At 36.2% G+C, this 27,280-nt stretch overlaps 2 protein-coding genes across 4 annotated transcripts in view; one reads left to right on the top strand and one right to left on the bottom strand.

Moving 5' to 3' along the window:
• Positions 1-27,280, top strand: part of LOC129750181 (glycerophosphocholine phosphodiesterase GPCPD1) — a 78,557-nt gene that overhangs the window by 8,510 nt on the left and 42,767 nt on the right. For both annotated transcript variants that reach the window (XM_055745434.1, XM_055745433.1), the window contains exon 2: positions 13,609-13,885. In XM_055745434.1, coding sequence (XP_055601409.1) covers positions 13,657-13,885 — 229 coding nt within the window. In that variant the 5' untranslated portion in view covers positions 13,609-13,656. The remainder of the gene's footprint in view (positions 1-13,608; positions 13,886-27,280) is intronic.
• Positions 1,993-25,373, bottom strand: LOC129750184 (CLIP domain-containing serine protease B15-like). Of its 2 annotated transcripts, none has more exons than XM_055745437.1 (4): positions 25,094-25,373; positions 24,807-25,036; positions 24,445-24,743; positions 1,993-2,149 (listed from the first exon to the last, which is right to left on the bottom strand). In XM_055745437.1, the coding sequence occupies exons 1-4, from the start codon at positions 25,325-25,327 to the stop codon at positions 2,028-2,030; spliced, it is 885 nt and encodes a 294-aa protein (XP_055601412.1). In that variant the 5' UTR covers positions 25,328-25,373; the 3' UTR covers positions 1,993-2,027. The 2 variants fall into 2 exon arrangements, with proteins under 2 accessions (XP_055601412.1, XP_055601411.1); XM_055745436.1 differs by lacking the exon at positions 1,993-2,149 and adding an exon at positions 14,278-14,646 and having other exon boundaries at positions 25,094-25,368.

Here is a 27,280-nt window from a genome sequence, read left to right on the forward strand (position 1 = left end):
GGACAGGCCCCCGTTCGCCAAACAGAATCTTATGCGGATGTTTTGATCGTGGCAGCGGCAGCTGACCATATACACTCCAAAAGACCGATTTTAAAACAGTTCGCCACAAAACAACATTTTTGTAAACAATTTAAAACGTATAAAAAAAGGAACAAGAATAACATCTAAGACTTCACGAGAACAAAAAAATACTTTGTTTCAAAGGAAAATTAATCTGTATCAAAGAATTATCACATTGATTCTGAGTCGAAAATTTTTTTCTTTGAATTCAAATTAAATATTTTGATTTCAAGATTTGGTGCATTGTTTTAATTAAAAATAAATTCGGTTCAATACATAATTTACCTGAATCAAAGAAAATTGATTTTGTTTCAATGTACACAAGGTTTTTGAAACAAAGATGTATTTTTTTATCTCAATGGTACTACTTTTCGCTGCGTGTAAAAAATGCTCGGTATGTATCCGATTAAATCAGAACAACAAACAAAACAAATTCTACGGAAAACTTTTCGTACCACCAAAGAAAAATTTCTCCAGACTTTCAAATGCTAAATCAGACTTTATGAAGAACAATGACTGATTTCTAAATCTCAACTTGGTTGCAAACTTACAAGATGCTGATAATTTGTTATATACACGCAGAAAAATAGAAATTAGTTTCAAAGGAAAGTGCCGCAAAAACAAAGGATTTTTTCCTTTGATTTTGGGACAAATAAAAATTCCTTTGATTCAAATTCATTTTCTTTTGTTTCGAAGAAATGCTTTCCTTTGAATCAAAACTTTTTCTTTGATTCAAAAAACAAAATGCTTTTGATTCAAAAGCCTTTTCGTTTAATTTTATGAACTTTTCGTTTGTTCCAACGGAATTTGGGTTTCGATTTAAAAGCATTTGTTCTTCAATTCTACTTTTTGATTTAAAAATTCTAGTACTACATATTAATGTTCTTCCAATTGGAAATAAAAAGAAATCAATTATGGCTTAAAACATTTTATTTATTTAGATGACATATATATGTAATATTACATTCACATTATCGATTTTCCCTATATTTAAAGTTTTGAACCGGTACATCTGTAAATAAAGAGGAGAACAAAATGTACACATGAAATTTTTACAGAGCGCATATAATACAAAGATATGACAAAAATGCTTCTCTTGTTATGAAGCTCACAAAAAACGATACGCTAAATAATGCTAAATAACAAAATTGCATGGAAAGTACTTACTGAACGACGTTTGTTGGCAACAGTTCCTTTCGAACAACTTATGAAGGGTTTCGGCGCCATATGTCTCCTTGGACCGGATCGGAAGGGATTAGTTGGATGAATGGTTGCCCTGAAAAAGTTTTGTTAGGTTTGTTTATTTGAAATTAAATTGATTTTGAAAGACCTACCTAGGAGTCCACTATCGTCTGCCCTCTTAAAGCTGTCAAGACTTTCCTAAACCGGATCTTGTCTAGCTGTTGCGCGGCAAAGCTTCTGGCCGTCCCGTTCACCAAACAGAAGGTAATGAAGATGTGTCGACTGTTTGACGAAAAAATACTTTGATTCAAATGAAAATTCATCTAAATCAATGAATTTTCACATTGATTCTGAGCCAAAAAAAAAAATTCTTTAAATTCAAATTAAATACTTTGATTCAAAAATTTGGAACTTTGGTTTAATGGGAAAAAATTTCGGTTCAATATGAAAGTTACTTGATTCAAGGAAAATGGATTTTGTTTCAATGTACACGAGGTTTTTGAATCAAAGATGTATTTTTTTTATCTCAATGGTAGTACTTTTCGCTGCGTGTAGTAGTTATTTTGTTTTTTTTTTATCCTGGGAAATACTATCTGAACTGACGGAAAACTAATGTTGCGTCCGTTTACTCTTGAAAATTTCTTGTATTTTCAAAATTTTCACACATTGAGCTAAAGAGCCGCAGCTTTACATCTAAAGAGCCGCATGCGGCTCGCGAGCCGCAGGTTGCCGACCTGTGCCCTAGACGAACAATCATCAAAACCAATAACACGCTGTTGAAGGCTTCAGATCAACCAACACACTTCCCACTTTAAACGTGTGGCTTGAGACGCCGTTTTCCGTAGACCACCGACGGCAGACTTTGTTTGCATCAGGTGAATGACCTCCTTCGGGATGCGTTGTGAACCTAAGAGTTTGGGGAAGAAAAAGATGGGTTTTTAATTTCGGATTTGGAAGGGGAAGACAAGGGCTATCCGAGAATTCGCGAGAAAGGATTTAATTGTTTAACTTCGCGATTCGACATAGTCGGATCGGGTAGTTCCGGTCACGAAGATAAACTAATCCAGTAAGCCAGATGACGAAAAGATCTCCCGACCCATTTATTCTCGGTGATTAGCATAGGAAAGATCGGTTATCTTTTGCCGTCGAAGAATATTCAGACTTGGTAATTTTGAACACTTGTAGTTTCCTTTATCAGTGCGTTTAATTGATTAACTTCTCTCGAATAGCCTAGACCTAGAAAGCATAGAATAGTGGTAGTGCAGTGGCAAAAGTTATACGAGGACTAATCGACCAAAGGTATGTTGTGGGAAAAAACCGCAAGAGTCGAACGCAGTGTAAAACACCGCACCTTTTCCCGACAGATTCCTCAAAAAGTCCACTGTTATCACCCAGAGGAAGTCGCCCTACGCCAAGCCTCGCGACACACCAGGTTTACCGGCGCGAGGCTGGGTACACCAGCTAAGGCGGTCATTTTTCATCGGCTAGCAAACATCAACACCCCAGCCGAACAGTGATACCGCCTTCAGTACCACCGCGCCGTGGTCTTCTCGCGACTACGAGAACCGCGGTCATCATCGTCATCGTCGTTTTCAACAAACAGCAGAACACGACGGCTAGCTAGAGAACATCTTCTCTAGCTGCGCCGTAATCCACCGACCAAAAAGTGTAGCTGAATCACCGCAGCAGAGCTACCACCGTATGACCGTCAACTAGCGTGGTAAGCCAAAGGAGCCGCAGTAGTTCACCGCAGGATATCAAAATCGTAAGGTAATGGCTGCCCAAAACCCCACGAATTAATTACCGAAAACGTGAGTACTCCCATATGAAGAACATGTTTCTTCTGCGATCGCTTTTAAAACGTACGTTTTTCGCCCGCAACTTTTGCATAATTTATGTTGCGCGAGTGCGAGATTTTAGCCGCATCATTGATTCAGCGAGCTATGAAAATTATTCGGACTGGCGAGCCGCATAAAGTAGCCCTATCTTCGAAAAGCTGTCATTCGTTTCTCATGAAACAATAATAAATGAAAACGAACATCGGACGCATCTTTATCGTACAAACCACCTAACATCTCCACCACGAACACCACTAGAAAAGTTTAAGAGAGAAGTCACCCAAAATAATCTGTACGTAGCGGCTACGTGAAAAACTACATAATTTTTATCCAATTGATTTTCACGTAAATGCTACGCGATGATTATGTAAACGCGCCCCTATAGGAATTGATGCTTGATGAAAATCACCTAAAACTTACGTGAATTCCTAGTGAGTTCAACTCGATGTGACAGTGGAAGTTGTGTGAAATGTTGATCGATTTCAATTTAATTTTTCTTTCACCTTTAGTTGCTTTTATAAAATTTAATAATAATAAGAAAATTTAGAAAAATATCTTTGATTTTATTTTACAATCAATTACTATCACTATACTAATCACTATTACTGGATAAATAACTTGAACTCTAATACAATAAATGATTCCGGGTGGTTTAACGGCGCACTTTGGTTTTAACGGTCCTGTAGAATTGAAATATATTAATTAATTACAATTGAATACTTTAGCGAAAAACAATTTGCCTTATCTGTAGACAGCTACATAGTTCCTTGTTCCAAAATCGGATTAAAAGCCAACCACTGCAATTTCTTTCCAGGGAAGGTTCAGAACGAGATAAAACCTTCTTCTAGCCTCTCATATTCTTTGAGTCGTGATGTAGCACTCACTCGTAGCCTACCGGGCGTCCCTGCGGACCCAGATAACACTTTAAGCTCTCTTTTAAAGATTGGCTAAGGTGGCCGTTGCCTGAAAAATTATCACCAAATTAGAATACATCGAAACAGATTACAAAGATATTATTTTAAAAACAGTTTTAAATTAATCTCACCAGGACGGAGAAACCTGATATACTTGCCCTAAGCAACTGAAATTCTGTGCTGCCTCGGAAGATGTAATAACTGGAGAGCAAACCAGTTATTGCGGTTACTGGGAAAATTTCTAATCGCGCGACGGTAGCCTTCCGTGCGGTAGGCTAGCCGGAGCAGTGAACACAGTTAAAAAATTCACTCTTACTCACTAATTTCATTGAAAAGTTAAGAAGTAAATTCTTGAATCAATCTTCAAATCATTATTTTGCAAGAGAGGACACATGAAGTCATCGGAAAGAAAAATTATTATTCTTAGTATTCATGGAGATTGAATTAATTACGAGCGTTAAAATCCCAGACAAAACAAAAAACAATCTACATTATTGAAAACACATTTTTCCATAGCCTGAGAATTAACGAATTTGGCATGACGAAGATTTTTGATGCGATAAATGCGTCTTTGATAGTTTTATATGCAGGTCGAATTCAATTATGTTGTAGTAAAACGTAACAAATCGTATATGAGAAGTTAAAAAAAGGAGTTGTGTACGGTGAATAATCTATTATAGGAAATAATACCATTCGCATCGCAAAAAATTGGACTGCGCACTCATAACTGCGAAATTTGTGCAATCCGTCGAATCAGTATAAAATCTGACGGTTTTCTACACGCTAACCGCTTTTCAGTTAAACTTTATACGAATAACTCCGACTGCAAAACAGCACGAAATCCAACATTAAATGAATGATCGCTACCGTGTCGTCGAATCTAAACTTATTTAAACAACTACAGGTTTACATTTTTTTTCGTGAATTTGTCCGCTGATTGACCCCATCGCAAACAGTTTTTTTTCTTAATCATTTTTCCGTGATTTTGACCGCTGATTGACCAAGCTCAAGGCAAACACAATTTTTTGTTTTATAAACAATAGATAATCCGATAATAATGTTTGGTATACATGTTTGTTTGACAACTTTTTATTAAATCATCTTTCAATGTTTTCCGCTTGTTCATCCGATTTAATTTCAGTCGATAAATAATCCTTATGTAGAACAATGCTAATTTTTTTCTTGAATACTGTAATTTTTTTTACAGTGGTACCCTACGGGAGCCCAAATCAGCTATCGCAGAAATAGAAAAAAAGAGTGGATCAGCAATATTACATCTTCCGAGGCAGCACAGAATTTAAGTTGCTTAGGGCCACTTTTGGTGTGCCGGAACTTATTAAACGGTTTTTTTTCGACCGGTGTGGAAAAATTGATTTTCTTTCTTCCGCGCAATATTCGGGTCCATAAAAAACTTTAAACATCAAAACAGACACCGCGACCTCAAAAATCTTCAAACTAAACCAGCTGCCAACTCCCTTTTCTTATAAGAATTTGCGAATGATGCGACAAAACGGATTTTGAGTCATCCTCTTTGAATTTACGTGAAATTCATGCGCCAATTATTTGGAAGTAAAATACTTATCACCAGGTTGTTCTTGCAACACTGTGGTTACTACAGAATTCACGTAGTATCGATTTTATGCAACAAAATCTTATTTTACGTGAAAAATCCAGTAGAAAAAATTTCTAAATTATTTTGGGTGTAAAAGCTTAGGCCTAACAACACACTACAAATGTAAACAAACACGGAATAAATAGAATGTTTTCGCACAAATGTAAGTCGGCTATGATAAGTCTCGAAGGAAACGAGAATCTGAAAATGCACAATTAATTAAGGTATTAGGAAAAGGGGGTTGCAAGTTGTTCCTTTTTATTGTTCGCATTTTTCCTCTTTAGATTTTTTACTGCGGAGACTGGCCGCGAATCCAGTCACGATCATTCTTTTGCTAAACCGGGGTAGAGGGCGGAGTCTTGTACGACGGCTTAAACACTGGTAGTTCATCTTTGGGCCGAATAACAGCTAACTCCCCTTTCCTCGAATTTCTGCAGGGTTTCGTCTCGTCTTCGGGGCGGCCTCAAAAGGGCCGAAGTACGAATCCCTTTTTGGAGACCCTTCCGCTTCTTTCCCAAAATAGGGAATCAACAGGAACTCGCGACCGAGTCTCATCGGCTGGGCAAACTAAGACAGGGTAGGTGGTCTTCCATCCGGAAGTGGCGCTTAAGCCTAAGTGGGTGGCTTAAAACGGAGGTGTGTCGGGCCTCTCGTTATAAGTGTTTTGCGTAGAAACTCGTGTCCGTATGCGTTACTTTTCTGACAGATTACGCTGTAAATTTATCAACTTGAACTGTCAGTTGCGTTTTTCTCACATGGGACCTGGGTTGCCAGGTGCCCAGATTTGTCTGTAAAACCGAGACTTTTGACCATTCGTCCAGACATTGGTCAGACACAGATTTTGCCCAGATTTTTGCTCAGAGTGCCCAGATTTTACAGACTTTCAAAATGGAGTGATGAAATCAATATTCATGTATTGGATTTGATCCGTAAGTGCCAGATTAGACTGAAATCTCGCTTGTATTCATGGGTATTTGACAAATCATTCATTACATTTTTTTTAAAAATAATATCGGCATGGTACGTGGTAGGAAACAGTGTTAGTTATATAGTTCTCAACTCGAAAATAACCCAAAGGCAGTGATACAACCCTCCCCCCCCCCCCCTTCCCCAGACACACACAGACTTTTTTTCAAAATTGCCCAGATTTTTTATCCTCAACACCTGGCATCCCTGCATGGGACCATCTTGCTTGGAGCGGTAGTATTCCTTTGAAAAAAACCCGATTTAATACACTTAACAGTGGATTTGAGCCTTTCTTTCAGATTCAAAACATATTTGTTTTGCGTGTTTTAATCCATAACGGTAGAATGTTTACAAAAATCACTTTTGTAAATGATTTTCGTTAAATGAAGCTCTCAAACGGAATAAACTATAGGGGATGAAAAAAAACTATAGGAGATAAAATTTGTCAAATTTGCCAAATTTGTCAAATTTGTCAAAAATGTCAAATTTGTCAATTTTGTCGATTTAATCAATATTGTCAATTTTATGGATTTTGCTAGTTTTGATAATTTTGTCGATTTTGTCGATTTTATAAGTTTTGTAATTTTTGTTTATTTGATTCAATTTTGTCAATTTGTTCAATCTTGTCAATTTTGTCAATTCTGTAAATTTTGTCAAATTTGTCAATTTGATAAATTTTGTCATTTTTGTCAATTATAATAATTTTGTAAAATTTGTCAATAGACCAAATTTTGTCAATCTTGTCAATTTTGTCAATTTTGTCAGTTTTGTCAATTTGGTCAAATTTTTCAATTTCGTCGATTCAATCAATATTGTGATTTTGCGATTTCTGTAAATTTTGACGATTTTGTCGATTTAATCAATTTTGTAATTTTTGTCAATTTTAACAATTTCTTCAAATTTGTTCAGATTTGTCAATTTTGTCAATCTTGTCAATGTTTACAATTTTCTAAATTTTGTCAATTTGGTCAATTTTGTCAATCTTCTCAATTGTGACAAACTTGTCAATTTTGTCAATATTGGCAATTTTGTCAATCATGTCAATTTTGTCAATTCTGTCAGTTTTGTAAATTTTGTCAATTGTGTCAATATTGTCGATTTTGTCGAAATAGTCAATCTTGTCAATTTTGTTAGTCTTGACAATCTTGTTAGTTTTGTCTATTTTGTGAATTTTGTCAATCTTGTCAATTTTGGCAATTTGGTCATTTTGTCAGTTTTGTCAATTTGGTGAATTTTGTCAGTTTTGCCAATTTGATCAATTTTGTAAATCTTGTCTTTTTTGTCAAATTGGTGAATGATGTCAGTTTTCACGTATTGGTCAATTTTGTCAATTTTGTTAATTTTATCATTTTTTTCAATCTTGTCAATTTTGTAAGTTTGTCAATTAAGTCAATCTTGTGAATGTTGTCAATTTTGTCAATTGTGTCAATATTGTCGATTTTGTCGAAATTGTCGATATTGTCAATTTTGTCAGTTTTGTCAATTTGGTGAAGTTTGTCAGTTTTGTCAATTTGGGCAATTTTGTCATTTTGTCGGTTTAGTCAATTTTGTAAATCTTGTCAATTTTGTCAATCTCATCAATTTTGTCAACTTTTTCAGTTTTGGCGATTTTGTCAATCTTGTCAATTTTGTCAGTTTTGTTAATTTTGTCAATTTAGTTAAATTTTTTTTTGGCCAGCCTGGCCAAAATGGTTAATGCGTATTTATGTGCCTATGGAGGACTTGGTGGCGCCACTGTTTGGATTGACTCCCAAGCCGTTTTCGTCAGACACCAACCCCAACAACAAAACGCAACAATTGCACAGGTTTTTCTATGCGAACGAAAAGCTTTCATTGCGCAACGTTAGATCTGAAGAGAAAAGGGAACGAAAAGGGAATTTGCCCGAGAGCTTAAAGCTCGAGAGGATTGAGTAGCATTTGTCTAATTAGATTTGCTTCCACGGGCGAAATTCTCTCCTGTCGTTCGTGCCTAGGAAGAAGCTTCCTGAGCACGAACGGCACGTGAGAAGATGAGAGGATGTGCATACATCGTCCGCGTACGCGTACCCGTGTTGTTTTCCCCTTTTCAGAGCAATCTGTTTCTGAATATAATGTTGGCCGAAGTTACTATCGCTTTCGTACCATGCAGTGTGGGCATGACGTACTCATCAACGACTTCATTAATTTCGGGGTCGTACCCCTTGGTGAATACCATTTTTATGTTAAATATTTCGGAGCTTCGGTTCCGAAATTTTTTGAAGTTGTTCGGTTTCAATCTGAACCATTACAATTAAAACAATATAACCTTTGGCCGGGAAAATTTGAACTGTCGTCTTCCTCCCACACGGTTTCTGTCACGATGACATCAAACCTGAGTGGGAGTGAAGCCTATCTGTTCTCCCTTCCACACACCGACAGGACCATAGTTTTAGCTAGCAAGCTATGACGTCACGTATAATTTGACGTCATATATACGATAATCTTGATTTTAGTGATTGCTGGGTTTGGCTAGCAAGGCCAATTGACACGTTTTTTGGCGTGATGATTTGATGATAATTACTATGAAAATTTAATTTTCAAACTATTTTGTTATTTTTTCTTTCTTTTATAGACCGAAGAAGAAAAAAAACAAATTTTTTAAGATAAAAATCATTTTTATTGTACTGCCCAGTTTCGCAAAAACATGCAAAAAAGTTTACAAAAAATCACACCAATACACACAAATACACAGACATCGTCTGAACTCGACTGATTCGATAGGTACCTATAAAGGTATATCTAAGACCAGGGACCGAAAACAGCACGAACACAGTAAGTGCAACACAATTTGATGACACGGCACATCCGAAACGAAACTGTGCTGTGTCTGTGTTGATCTTCTTTTGTTGCGTGTCGGCCGCAACACAGCACAGTACTGCATGCGACACAAAATCCGACACAGTTGACGACACAGTGTGTTCGTGTGCCGGTCCCGAAACGATGAGATTTGAATTGTTGCAAATCTGCCAGCAGGCGAACTGGATAGATTTTTTTTCGTTTGCTTTCAAGCTTCTTTCTCGACACAATGTGAGTGAAGAACTTCGCCATGTAAAATACGGAGCAATGCTGTCCAATCAAGCGCGACGGGTTAAAATAGCCTTGCTCATAAAACACACTGTGTTGCGTGCTAAGCACAACTGTGTTCTTCTCGACACGACACAACTGGGAACTGTGTCGTGTTGATTTGATGCAGCACAACACAATTGAAGTGCTGTGCCAAACCGAAGTGTCGCACACGAAAATTTATGTGTCAGCACTCCAGGATTTGTGTTGCACGAAATGTACTGTGCTGTGTTTGTGTTTTTTGTCGGTCCCTGTCTAAGACCCATAATTAATGATCTCCCAAATCGACCGATAACTATACCTTTCTGAAAGAAAGGCAAAAAGCATAGATTTGATCCTGCATGATTGGAAATGCCAAAACTCAATTCAAAATGTTATTTGAACAATTAATTGTAAGTTCATATTTGTTTTCAAATGAAATGTGAAGAAAAAAAAGGTTATTTCAACCTGATTTAAGTCTAATCCTTGCACGATCTGGACATCTGATGACTCTAAATTTCCGGTACTGATTGAATGAGAATGCAGTTTTTGACTTTTTTCTGACAAATATGAATTTTCTTTTAGTAAAGTAAACCGGCTCAAACTCTGTAACAAAAATATTAATTTCTTATTCCATAGATTGTTTTTTGGGCCCAAACAAACAATCACCCGCTAAAAAACATGCAAATTTTGATCGTTCATATCTCAGCCGTCTTAGGACATTTTGCAAATCTTCTGGTCTCATTTGAAAAATAATGAGCAATAGATATTTTGAAGGTTATATACCCAGAAATAATGTTTGAGTTTTTCACCTTAAACTTAACCTAAAGTTAGAACATTTTCAAAAAATCGCATTCAATATTCAAAGCCGATCATCTCGGGATAGGGTGGACCAAATTTCAAAATTTGAGTTGCATTAAGATCCTTATCCTTTACTTCCCCTATCACAATAAAAAAAAATTGTGCAAAAATTTAAAAATGTACTTCTAACTAATAAAATAGACACTTAAGATATCGTCCAAAAGTTTGGGATCACTCCTTAGTATGGTGTATAAGCCAAAAGTTTGAGATCATTCTTTTAAAAACATGCAAATTTATCTCATTCATATCTTTCTCATCTAACATCGTATTGCAGATCTGAAGGGTTCAATTGAAAGCTTAGGAATTGTTGTTTTTTTTTTATAAATTCATTCAAAAATTATATTTTAAAGTGATAACCGTAAAAAATTCACCTGAAATTCTTTGTTGTTTTGAAAGTTTACACTTATGAATCTGAATTTCTTATGGTTTTCACTTTAAAATATAATTAAAAACAACAATTCCTAAGCTTCCAATTGAACCCTTCAGATCTGCAATACGATGTTAGGTGAGAAAGATATGAAAGAGATAAATTTGCTTGTTTTTAAAAGAATGATCCCAAACTTTTGGCCGATACACCATACTAAAGTGTGATCCCAAACTTTTGGAGGATAACTTAAGTGTCTTTTTTATTAATTAAAAGTACATTCTTAAGTTTTTGCACATAATTTTTTTATTGTGTTTTAAGAAGTAAAGAATAAGGATCCTAATGCAACTCAAATTTTGAAATTTGGTCCACCCTATCCCGAGATGATCGTGAACATTGAGTGCTATTTTTTGAAAATGTTCTAACTTTTGGTTAAGTTTAAACTTTTTCACCTTAAGGTGAAAAACTAAAACATTATTTCTGGACAAAATACCTCCAAAATATCTATTGCTCATTATCTTTCAAATGAGACCAGAAGAATTGCAAAATGTCCTGAGACGGCTGAGATATGAACGATCAAAATTTGCCAAACTTTTGATCGGCAGTGTATAAACTAAACTTTCTATAAATTATTTACCAAAAACACTACTGTTTGTTCACATGCGAATGGAATGGAATTGAATTCATGTCTATAGTACATACATGAAACGTGTGTTTTTGTTTTACATATTTTGGCTTCAAAAAAGGGCATTTAAAACCGCTTTTTCGTTGAAAGGTGAGTCAATTCCTAAGGACAATAATTGAAAGCCAAAAACAATTACCTAGAGAAATTTTCAGTAAGCTGCGGAGCAAATTCAAACACCCTTTTTAGCCACATCGGCTTTTTCATCAGAATGTCATCTCCAAAATGGTTCAGCAGTATGCTAAAGCTAAATGACCCGATGGTCATGGTCCACGGTCCACATTTTGCCGGCGGCTATCTTTTTGTGGCTCTTTTTTAAATAATCCTGTTCTAAAACTTTAATGTTTTACCACTGGTTTTACTTTGTTCATATCATACCTAAATCTATACCAACTACATTACATGTGAAACAAAAGTCTGAAAAATTTACTTGATTTTATACGAGGCTCTAATATGTGAGCCTACTTGGTTGAATAATTCTGCTGAATCAAATCAATCGAAAGATTCCCTTTAATTCAACTACGGTATAAGAAAGGTTCAGATAATTCAGTGATAAGAGGCGCTTGAAGCCAAAAAGAAGGGGTATTTATGCAAAAATATTCCATTTCAACTAAATGGCACCAAACGATTTAACATATTTTTATCTTCATCTAGTGTAGATTTAAGATTTTTAGAATTTTATTTATTTAGGCATATTTTTTAATCCATTGAAAACTCCAACTTTCCGAACAATAATGTACCTATGAAAAACATTAAACCACAAACTTTGAAGCGAGTTTTCTATTTTGTGCACTTATGGCCTTTTGGCTCTAAGGATCTCATATATTGTAAAATTATAAGTTTTGTAGAAATCGGTTGAAAAACAAAAGAGAAAAAATACTACGAACGAACTATGACCGAAAGACAAAACAAATGCAAAAATGGCAAAATGATAAAAACCTACACAAAATAACTAAAATTACATTATCATTTTTGTTACTGTTGTTTTTGTTTGTCATGTTTGTCTTTTTGTCGTTTTTCATTATCATTTTTGTTGTTTTATTTCTCGTTATTTTCAAAATCACTTGTCATTAAATTAAATTTTTTATCCAAAACTTTTATACAAAAGAGTTAGATTTTTGTTCTGAAATTAAAATTCTATTTCTTCGATTTGAACGCTTTCGACCAGCTTTAATTCAAGTCCGGTCGAACTGAAAGTCTGCACAGGTTATAAGGTTTTTGGACCAATAAACAAAATGTGTATGATGGGAAATATAGTTTTATCAAAAGCTTTTCAAATTTATTGATTATTTTTACGAATTAATTTTTTTTATTATTATTTAAATATGTTCCATGAATAATTTACAACAAGAAAGACGCTTGCTTCGTCGTGTGTTTGGTTGTGAAGTTTATGCGCTATCAAAACAGAAAACGAAACAATTTTGCGTTAGTAAGCCATGCGTAAGCGGTTTTTGCCAGAGATACATCCAATTCAGAACCTTGCAAGGTTCAAGTACCCACCTTTACCGTGTCACATGTTTTTGCTGCTTGAAATATGTTCGGTTTGTTAGAAAAATCCTGTATTAAGTATTGTTCTTGGATAATACTTTACCGTCACGTAAGTCAATTCGATTTTTAGATTTGAAATAGTTTGGAAAAATTTCACCTAGATTGGCTTTCGTAGAAAAAAAAAAAATCTGCAGTGTGTTACATCGGTTATATCATGTGAGCGATTTGTTTACGAAACGTTCAATCAAAAGCAAGACGACAAAAATATCGGTCAGACGAGTGTTGTTGAACCGGTTGTTGTAAGGTGCTTAAAAATAAAATACATACAATCACCAACCTGATGTCGGGAAAAAAGTATTTATCGATGCTAAAATTCATTAATTTTTTACCTCTACTATTCAATTGATGAACAACGGGTTATTGTTTTTCATATCTGCTTCTTTTGATAAGCTCGTTATTAAAGTGATATGAGGCTTATCAATTCTACCCCTCTATACTATCTGTAAATTTACCATCGTTATATGTATGTACAACAGCGCTTGAGCACATTGGAACTAACAATCTAATTTTATTTGTTCCAGAGTGCTGTATCAGGGAAGATCGTTCAACAAGTACGAACTAAAGTCAGCATGCAGCGTTGGTGGTTTTTAGATGAAAAAAATGGCACAGCTTCATCGAGCTCGTCTAGCTTGACGAAAAAGGAAAAACTGCCAAGGCCCCCGGGGGACCTGCGGCACAAATTTCGTGTTCTAGTCAATCAAGACCTGCTACAGGATGAATCGATCGCCGTAACGGGGAACTGTGAAGCTCTGGGTAACTGGCAACCTGAAAATTGCGTCCAGCTGCAGCCGGAAGAGGGTAAGTGTTTTTTTTTATAATCATGCATCAATTTTTGTCGTTAATTTTTTTTTCTTAAAGTGTTAGAAGTGCTAAATTTTGTTAACGCAAATATATAGGATTCCGGTTTCTCAGTCATAACTATACTAATTTACTTTAAAAGCGCAACGTCGCTTACAATTAGAGCACCTGAATCCGTGGTCCAAACGAGCAGTTTTAACTCAATCGAAAAAGTGTTCAAAAGAATTATTAAAAATCTGAGTTTTGCACCAGATGTACATTGAAACATGAAGAATCGTTGGGTATACTTAACTCAAAATTGATTTTAGCACTTGCACCCCTCTGATCCTGAGGGCCTCAATTAAGAAAGTGATTGGGAGTGGGTCAAAGCTATCAACGTGTTGTTTTGGCATTTCATTTTATTCGAAGTTCTTAAATTTTATCTTAAAAATTTCATCACGGTTAAGCGGCTTTCTACGAGCTGGTTATCTCTTCCTCGATCCAGTCTAAATATTTTGCAACATTGGTATACACACTGGGATGATTGACTGTGCCACAGTCACGGGCTCCAAAGCTGACAATACCGATCAAGTAAGTCACGAGCTCAGTTTGCCACATCAATGCTCCTCCAGAATCGCCTCGGCACGAATCCTTATTCCTTTCACCTCCTGCACAGATTTGGTTTTCTGTGAGTGAGATTCCTATGGGCGCGAATGCCTTATCGCACTCTTCGTTCGGTCGACCTTTGACGGTTACGTGATACTGAATTCCAGCCTTTTTATCTAAAAATAAATTTAGTTTGAAACATTCCATTCTGAATCTGTTTTAAAAGACAAAGTTTTTGCATCATGTTAAACAGCATTTTGAGCATTAATTTTTAAGTGATGAATGTAAATAGCGGCGCTCCACCAGAGTAAACATGTTGAGCAAAAATTACTTAATAACATTAATATTGAATAAAACATGCTACATAAAACAGATAACACTTCTAAAAAATATTTCGTAATCATTACTGAGCACGGTAAAACAAATAATAATTTAATAAATTAGTATTTTGCTGAATTGTTGAAACATTGTGCACAAAAACCACCAGAATAAGAAGTGTATTCGAAGAAAATGCAACACATTCTTTTGTGAATAGCATCAGAAAGCATGAAAAAGAGTTGATAAATACTTTAATGAAACTATCGTGCGCGTCGCGCATTTTTAACTTTAATCATGATTTTTGTCAGAAAATCAACAACAAAAATATTTCACATTTTCTGATACCTTTACTGAATATTTTTCACTTGCTATACTAGAAATAAATTTATTTTGCTCTTTGAGGTCAGCGAGTCCCTTATTGTAATTCGTCTACAAAACACCATTCTTAGGAACGATATCAGAAGAACAGATTATTTTATTGAAAATTTCCTAGATGTGTTGAAAATTTGAGGTTAGATAGCCTTTCGCAGGGTTGCTGGCGAACCGGGAATACCGAGAAAAACTTTGGAATTTCATTGCGTCACCGGGAAACCGGGAAAAATCCGTGAATTTTCACGCCTCACCGGGAAAATTGTCATGTTTGAATTTTTTTTCGGAGTTTCACAAATATTTTTAAAATTATTTCTAAATTTGAGAATAGTTTTGACAGTCTCGATATTGATTTATCTCATAATCGCTTATTTTCGTTCATTAGTAAACAATCGAAGTTTGAATCGCTTTTTTAACTAATTACGGAGCAATATCAGTATCTCATTTTTTCGCTCTCCGCAAGTGTGCTACATACTACAGCATAACTCAAATGTAATAAATTTTAACTATTATCGATAAAACTAAACACAAAACTAACTACAGGCGAACCTGGATAAGAGAGAATCCAAAGGACTGAACCTTTTTGCTCGCTTAAAGAGGTTTCTATTCCAACCAAGTTCTCTTTTTATACAACATAAAAAACATAAAAAACATGAACATAAAAATACATTTTAAAGTGATCTAGAAATTTGATAAAAATCCACTGATTTATAAGAAACCAGTTGATGCATCAGTTCGAAGTTTTCTCGAGTGAGTTTCAATATGGAACTGTGGATATTTGTTCTTTGGTATCCTAGTATCATTTTCAATACAAAATACAAAAGTTGTATTTTCAATAATTCCTTGGTTTAGTTAGGAAAACGACCCTAGCTTATAGAGGTTTAACACTCTCACTTAACGAGGTTTTGTGCTTAACAGGCTTGGGACTTGGTGGTTTCTCTCAATTGATACAAATGTTCGATGTACAAATTTCTTAAAATTATTTGTCGCAAAAAGCAAATAATTTGGCAGCTTGAGCGTTTTCAAGCAGAGCTAGCTGCGCCTCTTTTGGCAGAAAAGTCTTACATTATTGTTTCAAAATCAATTTAACCATAGACTTATTTTTAAAAATTGTTGAAATTGTGGAATAAAACAACCTATAAATGCAAATTTCGTTAGATTCGTTAGAAAAAATCAATAAAATCTGTCAATTTGATACGAAAAGACTACGTAATAGAAGACGCCGAAGTATTAGTCATAATTTTTAAATGGTTAACAAGTTTTTGGATACAATTGTTAAAAACTGAAGCCTTTTACATTTTTTTTAATACACCATGATTTTATATATAAACACGAGTATAATAATTATATACATCGGAAACATCAAGATTTATAACCGGTAAAAAAAAAACCGGGAAAAACTTTAGAATTTCAAAACGAATAATCGCTAGCAACCTTGCATCCGGCTTCATTTGTGGATGTGTGGATGATTTATCGAAATTGGGACCGAAAACATTGTTCCGAAAGATTCCGGCGAAATGATGCTTTTTTCTGGAAAAAAAATGGCGTCTGATACTAATTCTACACCAGACTTGTTTTACAAACAATCTAGACAACTCGATGTTTGATGTGTGAATCTTGAAAATCTTTACCTGAGAATATTCGCCTGAAAGCCATGAACAACATTTTAAACTGTTTGGATACCTTATTTACTGTTTAAACCCAAATTGAGAAGTGCGCGGCCATTGGGACACTTGTGAGCGGCGATTGGATTAAGCGACATACATATGCGTGTGCGACCATTGGTACACCGACACTTTTTACAAATTCGCGTTTTTTGTGACGTTGCAATTTTTCGCTTATAAATTGTTCCCTTAAAGTTCGTAAGTTTTACTACGTGTCAGTGCATTTCTTTTCCGAAGGCACGCTATCTAGTGATGTAATGTTCACATGTGCATAGTTTTGCGGCGATCCGTCAAGTGGTTTTAGAGATAGTGCCCTATACAGAAGCACATTGACCAACATTATTGGACAGGATTGTGAAAAATCCAGGAAAATCTCAGCGCGAGACCCTTAAACAGCTGAAAATCAATCATTAGACCAAAGTTCATATGGTAAATTGTTCAAGGAAACCTAGAGGCTCTAACAGTGAGCTTAATTTCGAATAAAAGTGAAGATGATCAATTTTATTAAGGACGAAATTTAATCAAGCGCAATCCTTAAATTTTGATCGGACAAGTGGTAAAGAAGGTAAATTTTTCTGTCTGGTTCTTCTACTCGACAAGGTGAAAAAGCTGCTCACCTCGGTGGTCAAATCGTGCGCGAATTATATGGACCCCGGGGTGATATTTATAAATTTCGTAAAACGATTTTTGAAGCGAGCTCCTAGTTTGGAAAAAAAACGAATTGCCGCTTCCCGTGGTATAGAGGATATAGTGCGAATCTTCTGAGCCAACGGTCATGAGATCGAATCCCAGTGACGACATACATAATACATTTTCCATGGGTTAGTGGCTTTAGCATTTGTAAGATGCTAGCCATCATTTCCTCGAAAGATGTATGCTTAGTGTTAAGTTAATGGAATCTCTTCGAGGAAACATTAGGTTTCATTGAGATGCTGTATGTGTTTGTGGTCATTTTTTTATCTTATTCTGTGAGATATAGCTGTAGCAGGTAGTTTCACAAATTCTATGCTCCTAAAATTAGAACGATACTTGAACCCGTTGATGAACTAGAAGCATTTTCGTGGGAGTAAAATAATTGCGATTTTTCTGAAGTTAGGGGAGACTTGATCCCCTATTGAAGGAGACTTGATCTTTCATTCAGGAAGCCCTAATCCTTGTATAAAAATCAAACAAAACCCCAAGATAGAATGTTAATTGACTATTTTGGTCATGTTTGTTCTCATTTTACAATTTATAGCAGACATAAGAAGAAAATTCTATAGCTTTGTCTCAACGCTAATATCATTGCATACTGAAAGGCGCTATTTTTAATAATAAAGAGAAAATTAATTGTTTTTGCTTTTTTCTTCAGACAATTGTTTGATAAATATTAGTTTTTGGATAAATATTAGTAATTTCGTATTCAGCAATCATAACGATCAATTCAGAAGAAGAATATGCCGTTTGGAAGGGGGATCAATTGTACCCAACTCTAGGGGATCAATTGTACCCATAATCAACATTTTAGAAAACTTTTTCTGAAAAAAATTGAGAGTTTTCCATTGCTTTGAAAATATGGCATTATGAAGTTCATTTTGCGCTCGAACGATTGATACATTGGAACAAATATTTGTGTCATAATTTTCCTATGTAAGGAACATTTTAAAGTGATGAAAAAAGATCTTCAAGTTACATTTTGTGAAATTTTTCAAACAAAGTTCAATTACTCAAAAAATTATTTTGTTAAAATTTTTTAAACTACAAGCATTGTTATTTTGCTCATTTTGGCACATTTTTCTAGAACATTTGATCTTTGTAAGACATTCCAGTTTCGAGATATAGCAAAGGAATCAAGTATCCCCAAGGATCAAGTATCCTCATTCTCCCCTATGTATGTTGTATGTTGGTAATCCACCATGGGTGCACGGATTCACCGCAGTTTCTGCCAAAGTATGGGTTCACATGCATTCCTTAGATTATTAGATTCGACAAATCTCCAATGCAGCGCGCCACCATACCCGGACCCCATGGCTTCGTATGAACTGTTATGTGGTGAATGTATTGCGTGTGTGTTGATGTAGGTATATTTTGGAAGAACGAATCAATCAGGTGGGCTAGTTTACTTACAGGTATTCCGGCATCCGTGTATATACCTGGCCAGCTTGCAACAGATTGAACATTCCAATTATATAGTCAGTTATATAATGAAACACATCTTACCTGTCGGCCCCCGCTTATGGGATTCGAACCCAAAAGTTTTTCTTGCCGATACCGGGAATCGAACCCAGTACGCCTGGCGTACCAATACCAGACTCGCGCCAGCCTATCCACTAGACCACATCGGCGCTGAATCTATTATTATTAACAGAAAACTATATTAGAACAAAATTATTTTACAATATATTGATTTGGTAAGGTAAATCATTTTATGTTAGTTTTCACACATTTCCAACAGTGTTGTCTATGGCCGGATTTCAAATACCTTATCAGGCTGCTATTAGCTTCAATTCATGGTTTAAGAATATTATTATGTTTTCCAGCCACAGGCGGTGTCCGGTCATAGACAAGTTCCCCCTACACTTCTTATGTTTGTTACAGTGAATTTACTGAACATATTGAATTTGAGGGATTTATAAGCTATTGAGGTTCGTCTCTTCAACTTATTGCTAAGTGTTGTGGATACTATTTTTCGGGGTCTTCGTAGCAAACTCACATACATATTTTTCTGTTGCAGTCAGCTCAAAGCTGTAAAACAGTGGTTTATTATAATTCCAGTTTTTGTATAAATTGATTTATAAACTTACATTATGTCTCCTTATAGTATTATTCCACAACAAATAGATTTTGATACTTTAAACTATTAAATGCACCTTTTGATTGTGCCAGAAATTAATACTAATGTTAATCATTTCATTTCTGACGTTTCGTGACTTTGGCTAGATGATAAGTAGGGATCCTCATGAATCTTGTTGGCAACATCCTCCCCCCGGTGTCGCCTGGGTGTATACCGAAGGGCTTGTCTCAGGGTCACCAACTTTAAAAATGTCCAGCAAGATCAATTTTTACCTTTAACTATCGGTGTGCACATCAACAAACCTTAAGTTGGTTCGTCTGGTTATTAGCGGTATGTAATCCAATATTCACCGTCTCCGAAGGTTGTCGAGAATACGTTGAATAAGATCTCAGCTCCCCCTAAGTGCTGGCATTCGAAACGGATTCATTCTGGTTGCCTTGATTATTCGAAGGCTCAAAATGAAGAAAACGGTGATGCCGTTTTTGACACTGATTTATTTCACATTTTTCTCCTTTACATGGCCATCGAGGATGAGAAATAAGACAGCGGTGGCACAGCTTCTTATTTTTTACTATTTGCCAACGGTCATCCAAATTGAGAGCTTTAAAAATGTTACATGCCGTAGTCTGGTGGTTAACTGCACCACAAATTGGACAAGGTATAGAATGTTGGTTATTATTGTTTGAATTTTCATTCCTTTCTCCCTGTTCAGATTCTTCAAAACTAGCGTTATAAACTGTGTGCGCATTAAAATATCCCTTTTGATGGTTCCGATGACGATCATCTCTGTAACCCGTCATAGGAAAAGCATTAGTGTCACGACTGCATGTGGCTGCCGAAATAGTTTCCATATATTTCCCAAATTCTGTCAAATCAACTGTCGGAAATTGCTGCTGATAAAGAGCCCAGTTGAATTGCACCAATGTTGGTAGTTTCGCTACTAGCTCTTGAAGAAGAGTAGAATTTGATAAGTGTTGTTCCATTCCCACAGCACGTATGTGGCCGCACAGGTTCAGTACGGCTAATCCAAAAGGCACTAAAGTTTCCAACCTATCAGCTTTAGGCGCGGCAATTGCACGAATCTTAGCAATCATGTGGTTTACTATTTGCTCCGGTCTACCATACAAAGTCTGCAAGGTCGAGATGATGTGTGGTACTGTGGAAGGGTGAAGGAGGAAGCTGCTAACTGCTTCTCTTGCGCTGCCTTTTAGGCATCTTTGAAGGCGCAAAAGGTTTTCCGAGTTCGTGAAGCCGCATGACACAGTAGTCTGATGATACATATTGCTAAACAATGGCCAATCTGCAGAATCACCAAAAAATATGGGCAGCTCTCGTGCGCCAAACTGGCGTGCGATAAACTGCTGCTGAGTAGGAGGACTTTCCAAACCTTGTTGATCCAGACATACGATTGGAGGACAGCTAATCCGACTTTGCTGCATGGGTGGAGCTATGTTCACAGGAGGCTGTAAAGGAGGTTGATCATAATTTGTGTTGGGTGTAGGTTGTGTAACATTATGTGGACGAGGTAACCAAGACGATGGATATGAGTAAACTGATCGATCAACGCATGGCGTTGGAGTGTTCACTTCGAAATCCGTAGAACTCAAACTTGATTTTTTTCGATTTGAGTCGGAGGGAGCATTTGAAAAATCACTCACTGTTGCACCTATGTATGGGTGTGGGTTACCTTCAGGCATGTCCGGTGGTCTTTCTGTGGCACCCCTTTGGCTATCACTTAGTCCAGCAAATTCCGGCTCCTGTTGAGTGTGCGCTTCACGCGCCGTCTCTCTAGCAGCATCGTTCGGTCGTAATAGATCTCGTTTGCTCAGTGCAAGTCGTAAATTACGAATCTGCTCTTCACGTTCCATAATTTGCAGCTGAGCCAGTTTGAGTAGATCTTCTTCTTTTTTGCGTTGGATGATTATGGCTTCTTTTCGTTCAATCTGTAACTCTTGAACTTTGTTGACCAATAAAACTTCTTCTTGCTGTTGACGTAGTAGTTGTTTCCGTAAGTCGGTTTCCTTCTGCCGCTGCAAATCCTGCTCTTGGTCTCGTTGAACCTGAATCTTATTGATGGCATCCAATAGTTCCTTCTCACGCTGATTTTGTCGGTCTAGCTCCTTTTTATGCTCTTCCTGCATAATTTTTGTCTGGTTACGCCAGTGCTGGTAAAGACTTTGACTAGTCTTACGACTCAACTTTTCGATCGGAGGAACAAGTGGATCTCGATATTCGCCAAGCTTATTCCCCGTTATTGTGGGAGGTAGATGTAGCTGTCGAGTTTCAACTTGAGCAGCTTCTTTTCGGATCGAAGGTGTTGATGTAAGCTTACCATCTAGAACGTCAGTCGGATTTACGGGCAGCGATTGATGGGAAGTTTCAGGTTCGGATGTCTGTACAACGACAACCCGATCGGAACTCTCGATCGTTATCGCCTGATTCTCCACCCACTCATCAATTCTTCTGCTTCTGCTAGTCCGGCTGCTACGCTGGCTTCTTCCACTCTTTGTTTCAACATCCTGCTGCTTAAGTAGCTCGTACTTTCGATCTATGAATTTCTTCCTCTGTTCAAGTTTTTCCGAGTGCATTTCCTCAAACAAACGATTTTCTTCCTCTAGCTTTTGTATGTCCCGAGCAATACGCGACTGCCGAGAACTAGTTGTCCTACCCGACTTCCCTGATGTGCAACTCAAGGGAGGTGGGATCTTTCGACACTTAGCACAAACGAACGTATCTGATCGCACAATAGCACGGTTTACATCAGCGCATGAAAAATGGTACCATACCCGACAGTCTATGCAAAGAACCATGAACTTTTTGGCATTTTTTGGCCGGTCGCATGCACCACAATCAACTTCTTCTCCACCTTCTTCATCAACGACCGACTCCAGAAATCCGTCCTCCAACACCGAATCTGTTTGTTTATCAACAGATGATTCAGCAGTAGCTCCCGTTTGTAGGTTATGGTCGGCTGACTTTTGCGTTTCGACCAACGGTTGCTGATTGGCGCGCTTTGCAGTTACCGTATTTGGACGGGTCTTGGACCTAGTTTGCCGTATAAAAGAATTTCCGGGCATCTTAATCCAAATAATCTTTGAGATTGTTGTGGATACTATTTTTCGGGGTCTTCGTAGCAAACTCACATACATATTTTTCTGTTGCAGTCAGCTCAAAGCTGTAAAACAGTGGTTTATTATATTTCCAGTTTTTCGTAATCGGCCATCCTATCGTTTCGATTTTCCGTCTGTGTAGAACCAAGCTCGAGCAGAAACTTACATTATGTCTCCTTATAGTATTATTCCACAACAAATAGATTTTGATACTTTAAACTATTAAATGCACCTTTTGATTGTGCCAGAAATGAATACTAATGTTAATCATTTCATTTCTGACGTTTCGTGACTTTGGCTAGATGATAAGTAGGGATCCTCATGAATCTTGTTGGCAACACTAAGCGTTGTAGATTATTGGGAACAGCGAAGAATTTTACTCTTATGAAGTTACATATAGTGTGTATCTTTTATGTAAAGTTCTCGGCTGAAGTAATGGAAAACACCCGCATTTTTTTTTTTCTGATTTGCGACATTAGAACTTATCTGAAAGCACATAAAATCTCAAGTCTCTATACTCAAAAACTAAATTTTCAAGTAAACCGCTTCTCGAATCAGGAATCGTTTGCCACTTCTTCTAAAAGAGAAAATATGTTTGAAATGTTGATCACTTGGTTGTGTTTTAGGCATCGATTTCTTGGAGATTGGCACTCATATTTAAAAAAATATTTGATGTGCTCTTTTTTGTTTGTTTCGATTATAGTCGTTTTAGCATCTTCATGTCATTCGCGACTTATATCAACGCTGCATTTGGCGGGCAGTCATTGAAAAACTTATCCGGTACAACTGTGATCGATGTTTACTCTTGGGCTCGAACTCACGGACATCGGCTCAGGAAGCAACTGACTTGCCAACTGAGCTATATCACACAAGTCTTTGTTGTGCTTTGCGAATCATAATGTTGAAGAAATCAATGCCAAACTTTATAAAGGTTATGCCAAAAATGGTAATCTTACACAGTGTTAAAAAAAAATTAAATTACAAAATGTTATCTTTATGTTAACTGCCGTGATATGACGAAGTGACGAATAGACCATTTTGTGTTTTCTTCAATAAAAGCGATTTTCTCTTTTAGCTTAATATTCCAGGATTTTTAACGATATATAATCTGTTCAATCTGTTCTAAAATGTATCTAAAATATAGCCTTTCGGATTACAACTCCTTATTTTGCCTACATAAGTTTTTAAAACACATTAGTCACTTCGGCATAAAAACGTAAGTTTTGTTTTAACGATCATACGCCGCAATGACTAATGTCCTACTAACTATGGTAGCAAGTAGGCTTGTGCAAACTTCCGAATCAAAGAAATTGAACAACTTTTAGCTATTTCATTAAAATGCGCTGGCTATTTTGGAACAAGCATATTCGACCGAGGAGGTGCGTATTTTTGAAGATTTCGGAGAGTTTGAAGAGATGTTGGGAACAATAAATGAGAAATGAAATATTTCATCAATAAGAACAAAATAACTATACCTACTTAAAATTTGTTTGAAATTAGCTGCGAACGTACCTAAACCAACAAAATAAAACAGGCTGCAAAAGCGCGAACAAAATATGGACTATCGAAAAACTTTTCAAAGCATTTGAAAGCTTTTGGAAAACTGTATAAAATGACGTCAAAAAGTAAAAACCGATAAAAGTGGATGTTCGTCACTTCGTCATATCACGGCAGTTAAGTTGCCTGTCGAAATGTTAGATTGATTGTAGGATCAATTGTAAAATGATATTGTTCGATTACCTTTTTCAACCTGCCCCCATCCGGTTATTGTAAACTCGAGTCCGTCAATTGGCATATTTCTTATTTCACTACTAAATGGTAAACATATTGGGTTGACGTAGTCGTTGAATTCTACTTCCTGTTTAGTCTTTATCAACGAAATATCGTTTTCCATGTCGGTTGACGTGCTGTCGTAGTCCGGATGGCATATGGGGTGTCCCTCTATTTCATACTCTTGCCGACAAATTTCTTCTCCCATTTCCGTCATTGTGCATTTGGCTGCCTTCAGACTGTTGTGCTCTCTGAATCGTACCCGGTGTCTAAAATAACAGAATGTTTTCCTCATTTTGATGATCCAAAGAGGATCTTGAAGATTTACTCACAGTGTCCAGCTACTTGGAAGGTTGTTCAGACAATGTGCTGCCGTCAATACCCATCGTGAATTCAGCAAAGTGCATCCGCATTTAACAGAAAATCGTTTTTTATTAATTTTGTACACTAAAACACCAGACCAGGGAAACTGCAGCATGTCGCTTTCTTCTCCCCCGTAAATTCTGTTGCTCACTTTTGAAACACCACAATTTGGATTATTATATACTAAAGGACAGCAAACCTATTGTTGGAATGTTGCGTTATTCATTTGTTAATGGGAATGAAGCAAATTAAATACCAGTGGTTTGGGTAGTGGTTGATCATCAATTTCACCACACTTGTTATTTTCTAAAAAGTACCAATGTTCGGAACTGGGAGTTGGATTGCGTAATATGTTCAGAACATAATCACAATTTTTCACCGGAATGCATGTTCCTATTCTTCTGTTTGATGTGGTACAGGTTTCGTTCAACTGCGCCGAAATCAGCTTAAAAAAGATACTCAGGAAAGACGCCAATGCTAACCACTCCATCTTCAATCATTGACTAAAATAACTTTGAAAAGCTTCCTCGCACGGATCAGCTCAAGTTGAATTAATTCATGAGAAACTATACGCTTGGATGCTGTGCATTGTTGTAAGACTTTTTTTTTTCAAATTTTGCATTCATATCTTATTAAGTTTACACAGCTCAATATATATTCCAAATACCAACAAAAAAAAGTTTATTCACTAGACATATGTTGCAATATTGAATGTCGCATAGAATTCAGTTTGGCAAAGCTCCAGTTGTAGTTTGCAATACAGAAGAGGAAAACGAAAAAGACTTCCCAAGCATAAAGAAGGCGATAATGATGAACGCTAAATGAATTATAACGTGGACAAGATGATAAAGTTTATTTTGTTGGAACTGTGAAGCCTAATCATTTACGGTTGAAAAAGCAAATTTATTGAAACGTTTTGAATTTTCCCTGAGAGATGTTGCTCTAACACGCAAGACGTTAGCAGGTTAGCACTGACCTACGATTAAGCTTCGCTTGTACCACAAACTTCATCCTCATTTTCGGTGTCTGCACCAAAACAAATTTATGTTTTATTCAACACTATGAAAACATTCCTTGTTGGTAGTTTTTTTATGAATCACAATCGGAAGAGGGGGAAACCCCAAAAATTGTTTCATTTAATTATCTAATCAAGTTTATGTGTAAATGTACACATAGAGGTTCCATGAACTTCTCAGATTAACATTAAAGTACTTAGTACAATTATGCTAACCTTCATAGAAGCGCGAGTTACTATCAATTGTAAGATCAGTTTAGAAATTATAGGTTGACGTGTGTTTTACGGAAGTCCGATCAAGAACTTTTATTATTGCACTACATTTCGTTTCGTAAAACCTATAACCTATAACATAATAATATCTCAATACCGGGAATACCGGTTTTCGGAATTACAGTGAAATTTAGAACTAGAGATGTGGTATTCGGCGAACGGCCGAATATCGAATATTGACCTTTTCAACTTTTCCGCCAAACGAATATTCGGCCGAATATTCTGTTGAATTTTTAATGAAAAAAACTCAAGGGATTATTTCAATTTCCTATTATTTCCACTATATTAATGCCCCTCATGTTTTTGAGTCGATGATTTTCAGCCAGGTGATATTATCAGATGATTGTAATATCTTTTTAATGTAAGGGTCTTTCTGATTTTTAAAATGTCCCCAATAACTGGCAGGACATGCCGCTTCTAGGGCGTTTATACTCAAAGAGATTGTGTTCCTGTGAAATCTGGGACAAAACATGTCGAAAAAGGGGCCAAGCAATTTGAAATTGCTTATTTGATATCGAATTAGATGAAGGTCGAATTTGAGCAAAATATCTTCAAAATACTGGTTATCAACAAAACAGTTGCTAAATACTTTCAACTACTCCTATGCACACGGTCAGGCATTTAGGACGAATGAAAAACACAACAAAGCAGGGTGAAATTTATGTTCATTTTGAAATTTTGAACACAAAATCTAAAAATGTTTAAAGAAAAATTTGAGTTTTTTATTTGATTTAGCAAATAATCTTTTCGGGGAGTTTTAAACAATATCTGAATATCTCAGCCAGATTTTACTTATCCCGAATCTTTATTGGATTTATGGGCAAGCCTGGATATATCAAGAAACTTTTCAATAAATTATAATCAAAGTACAAAGCGATACTCATCAACATTCTCGTGTACAATCTTCAGTAAAAGATACGCGGATACACCTAAGATGTTTTGCTGAAACCATACATTTTTGATGATTGTGTAGATTTTACAACATTACTATTAGATATTTTATAAATTATCCAAAATCATTTGAAAATTTTTATACGTCTGATATTGTATAAATTTTAATAATTCATACTCGGCCTATTCGGCTGAATACTTAGCTCATTTATTCAGTGAGCCGAATATTCGGCTTAACGGGTTTTCGGCGGTATCCGGCGCCGA

The sequence above is a fragment of the Uranotaenia lowii genome, chromosome 2, assembly GCF_029784155.1.
Source record: "Uranotaenia lowii strain MFRU-FL chromosome 2, ASM2978415v1, whole genome shotgun sequence".
Lineage (NCBI taxonomy): Eukaryota > Metazoa > Arthropoda > Insecta > Diptera > Culicidae > Uranotaenia > Uranotaenia lowii.

Coding starts and splice junctions, on each gene's coding strand:
- LOC129750184 (XM_055745436.1), bottom strand. CDS start 25,327: ATGGAGTGGTTAGCATTGGCGTCTTTCCTGAGTATCTTTTTTAAGCTG. Junction 25,037..25,093: donor AACCACTACCCAAACCACTG/GTATTTAATTTG, acceptor TTCCAACAATAG/GTTTGCTGTCCTTTAGTATA. Junction 14,647..24,444: donor ATGGGGGCAGGTTGAAAAAG/GTAATCGAACAA, acceptor ATTTATTTTTAG/ATAAAAAGGCTGGAATTCAG.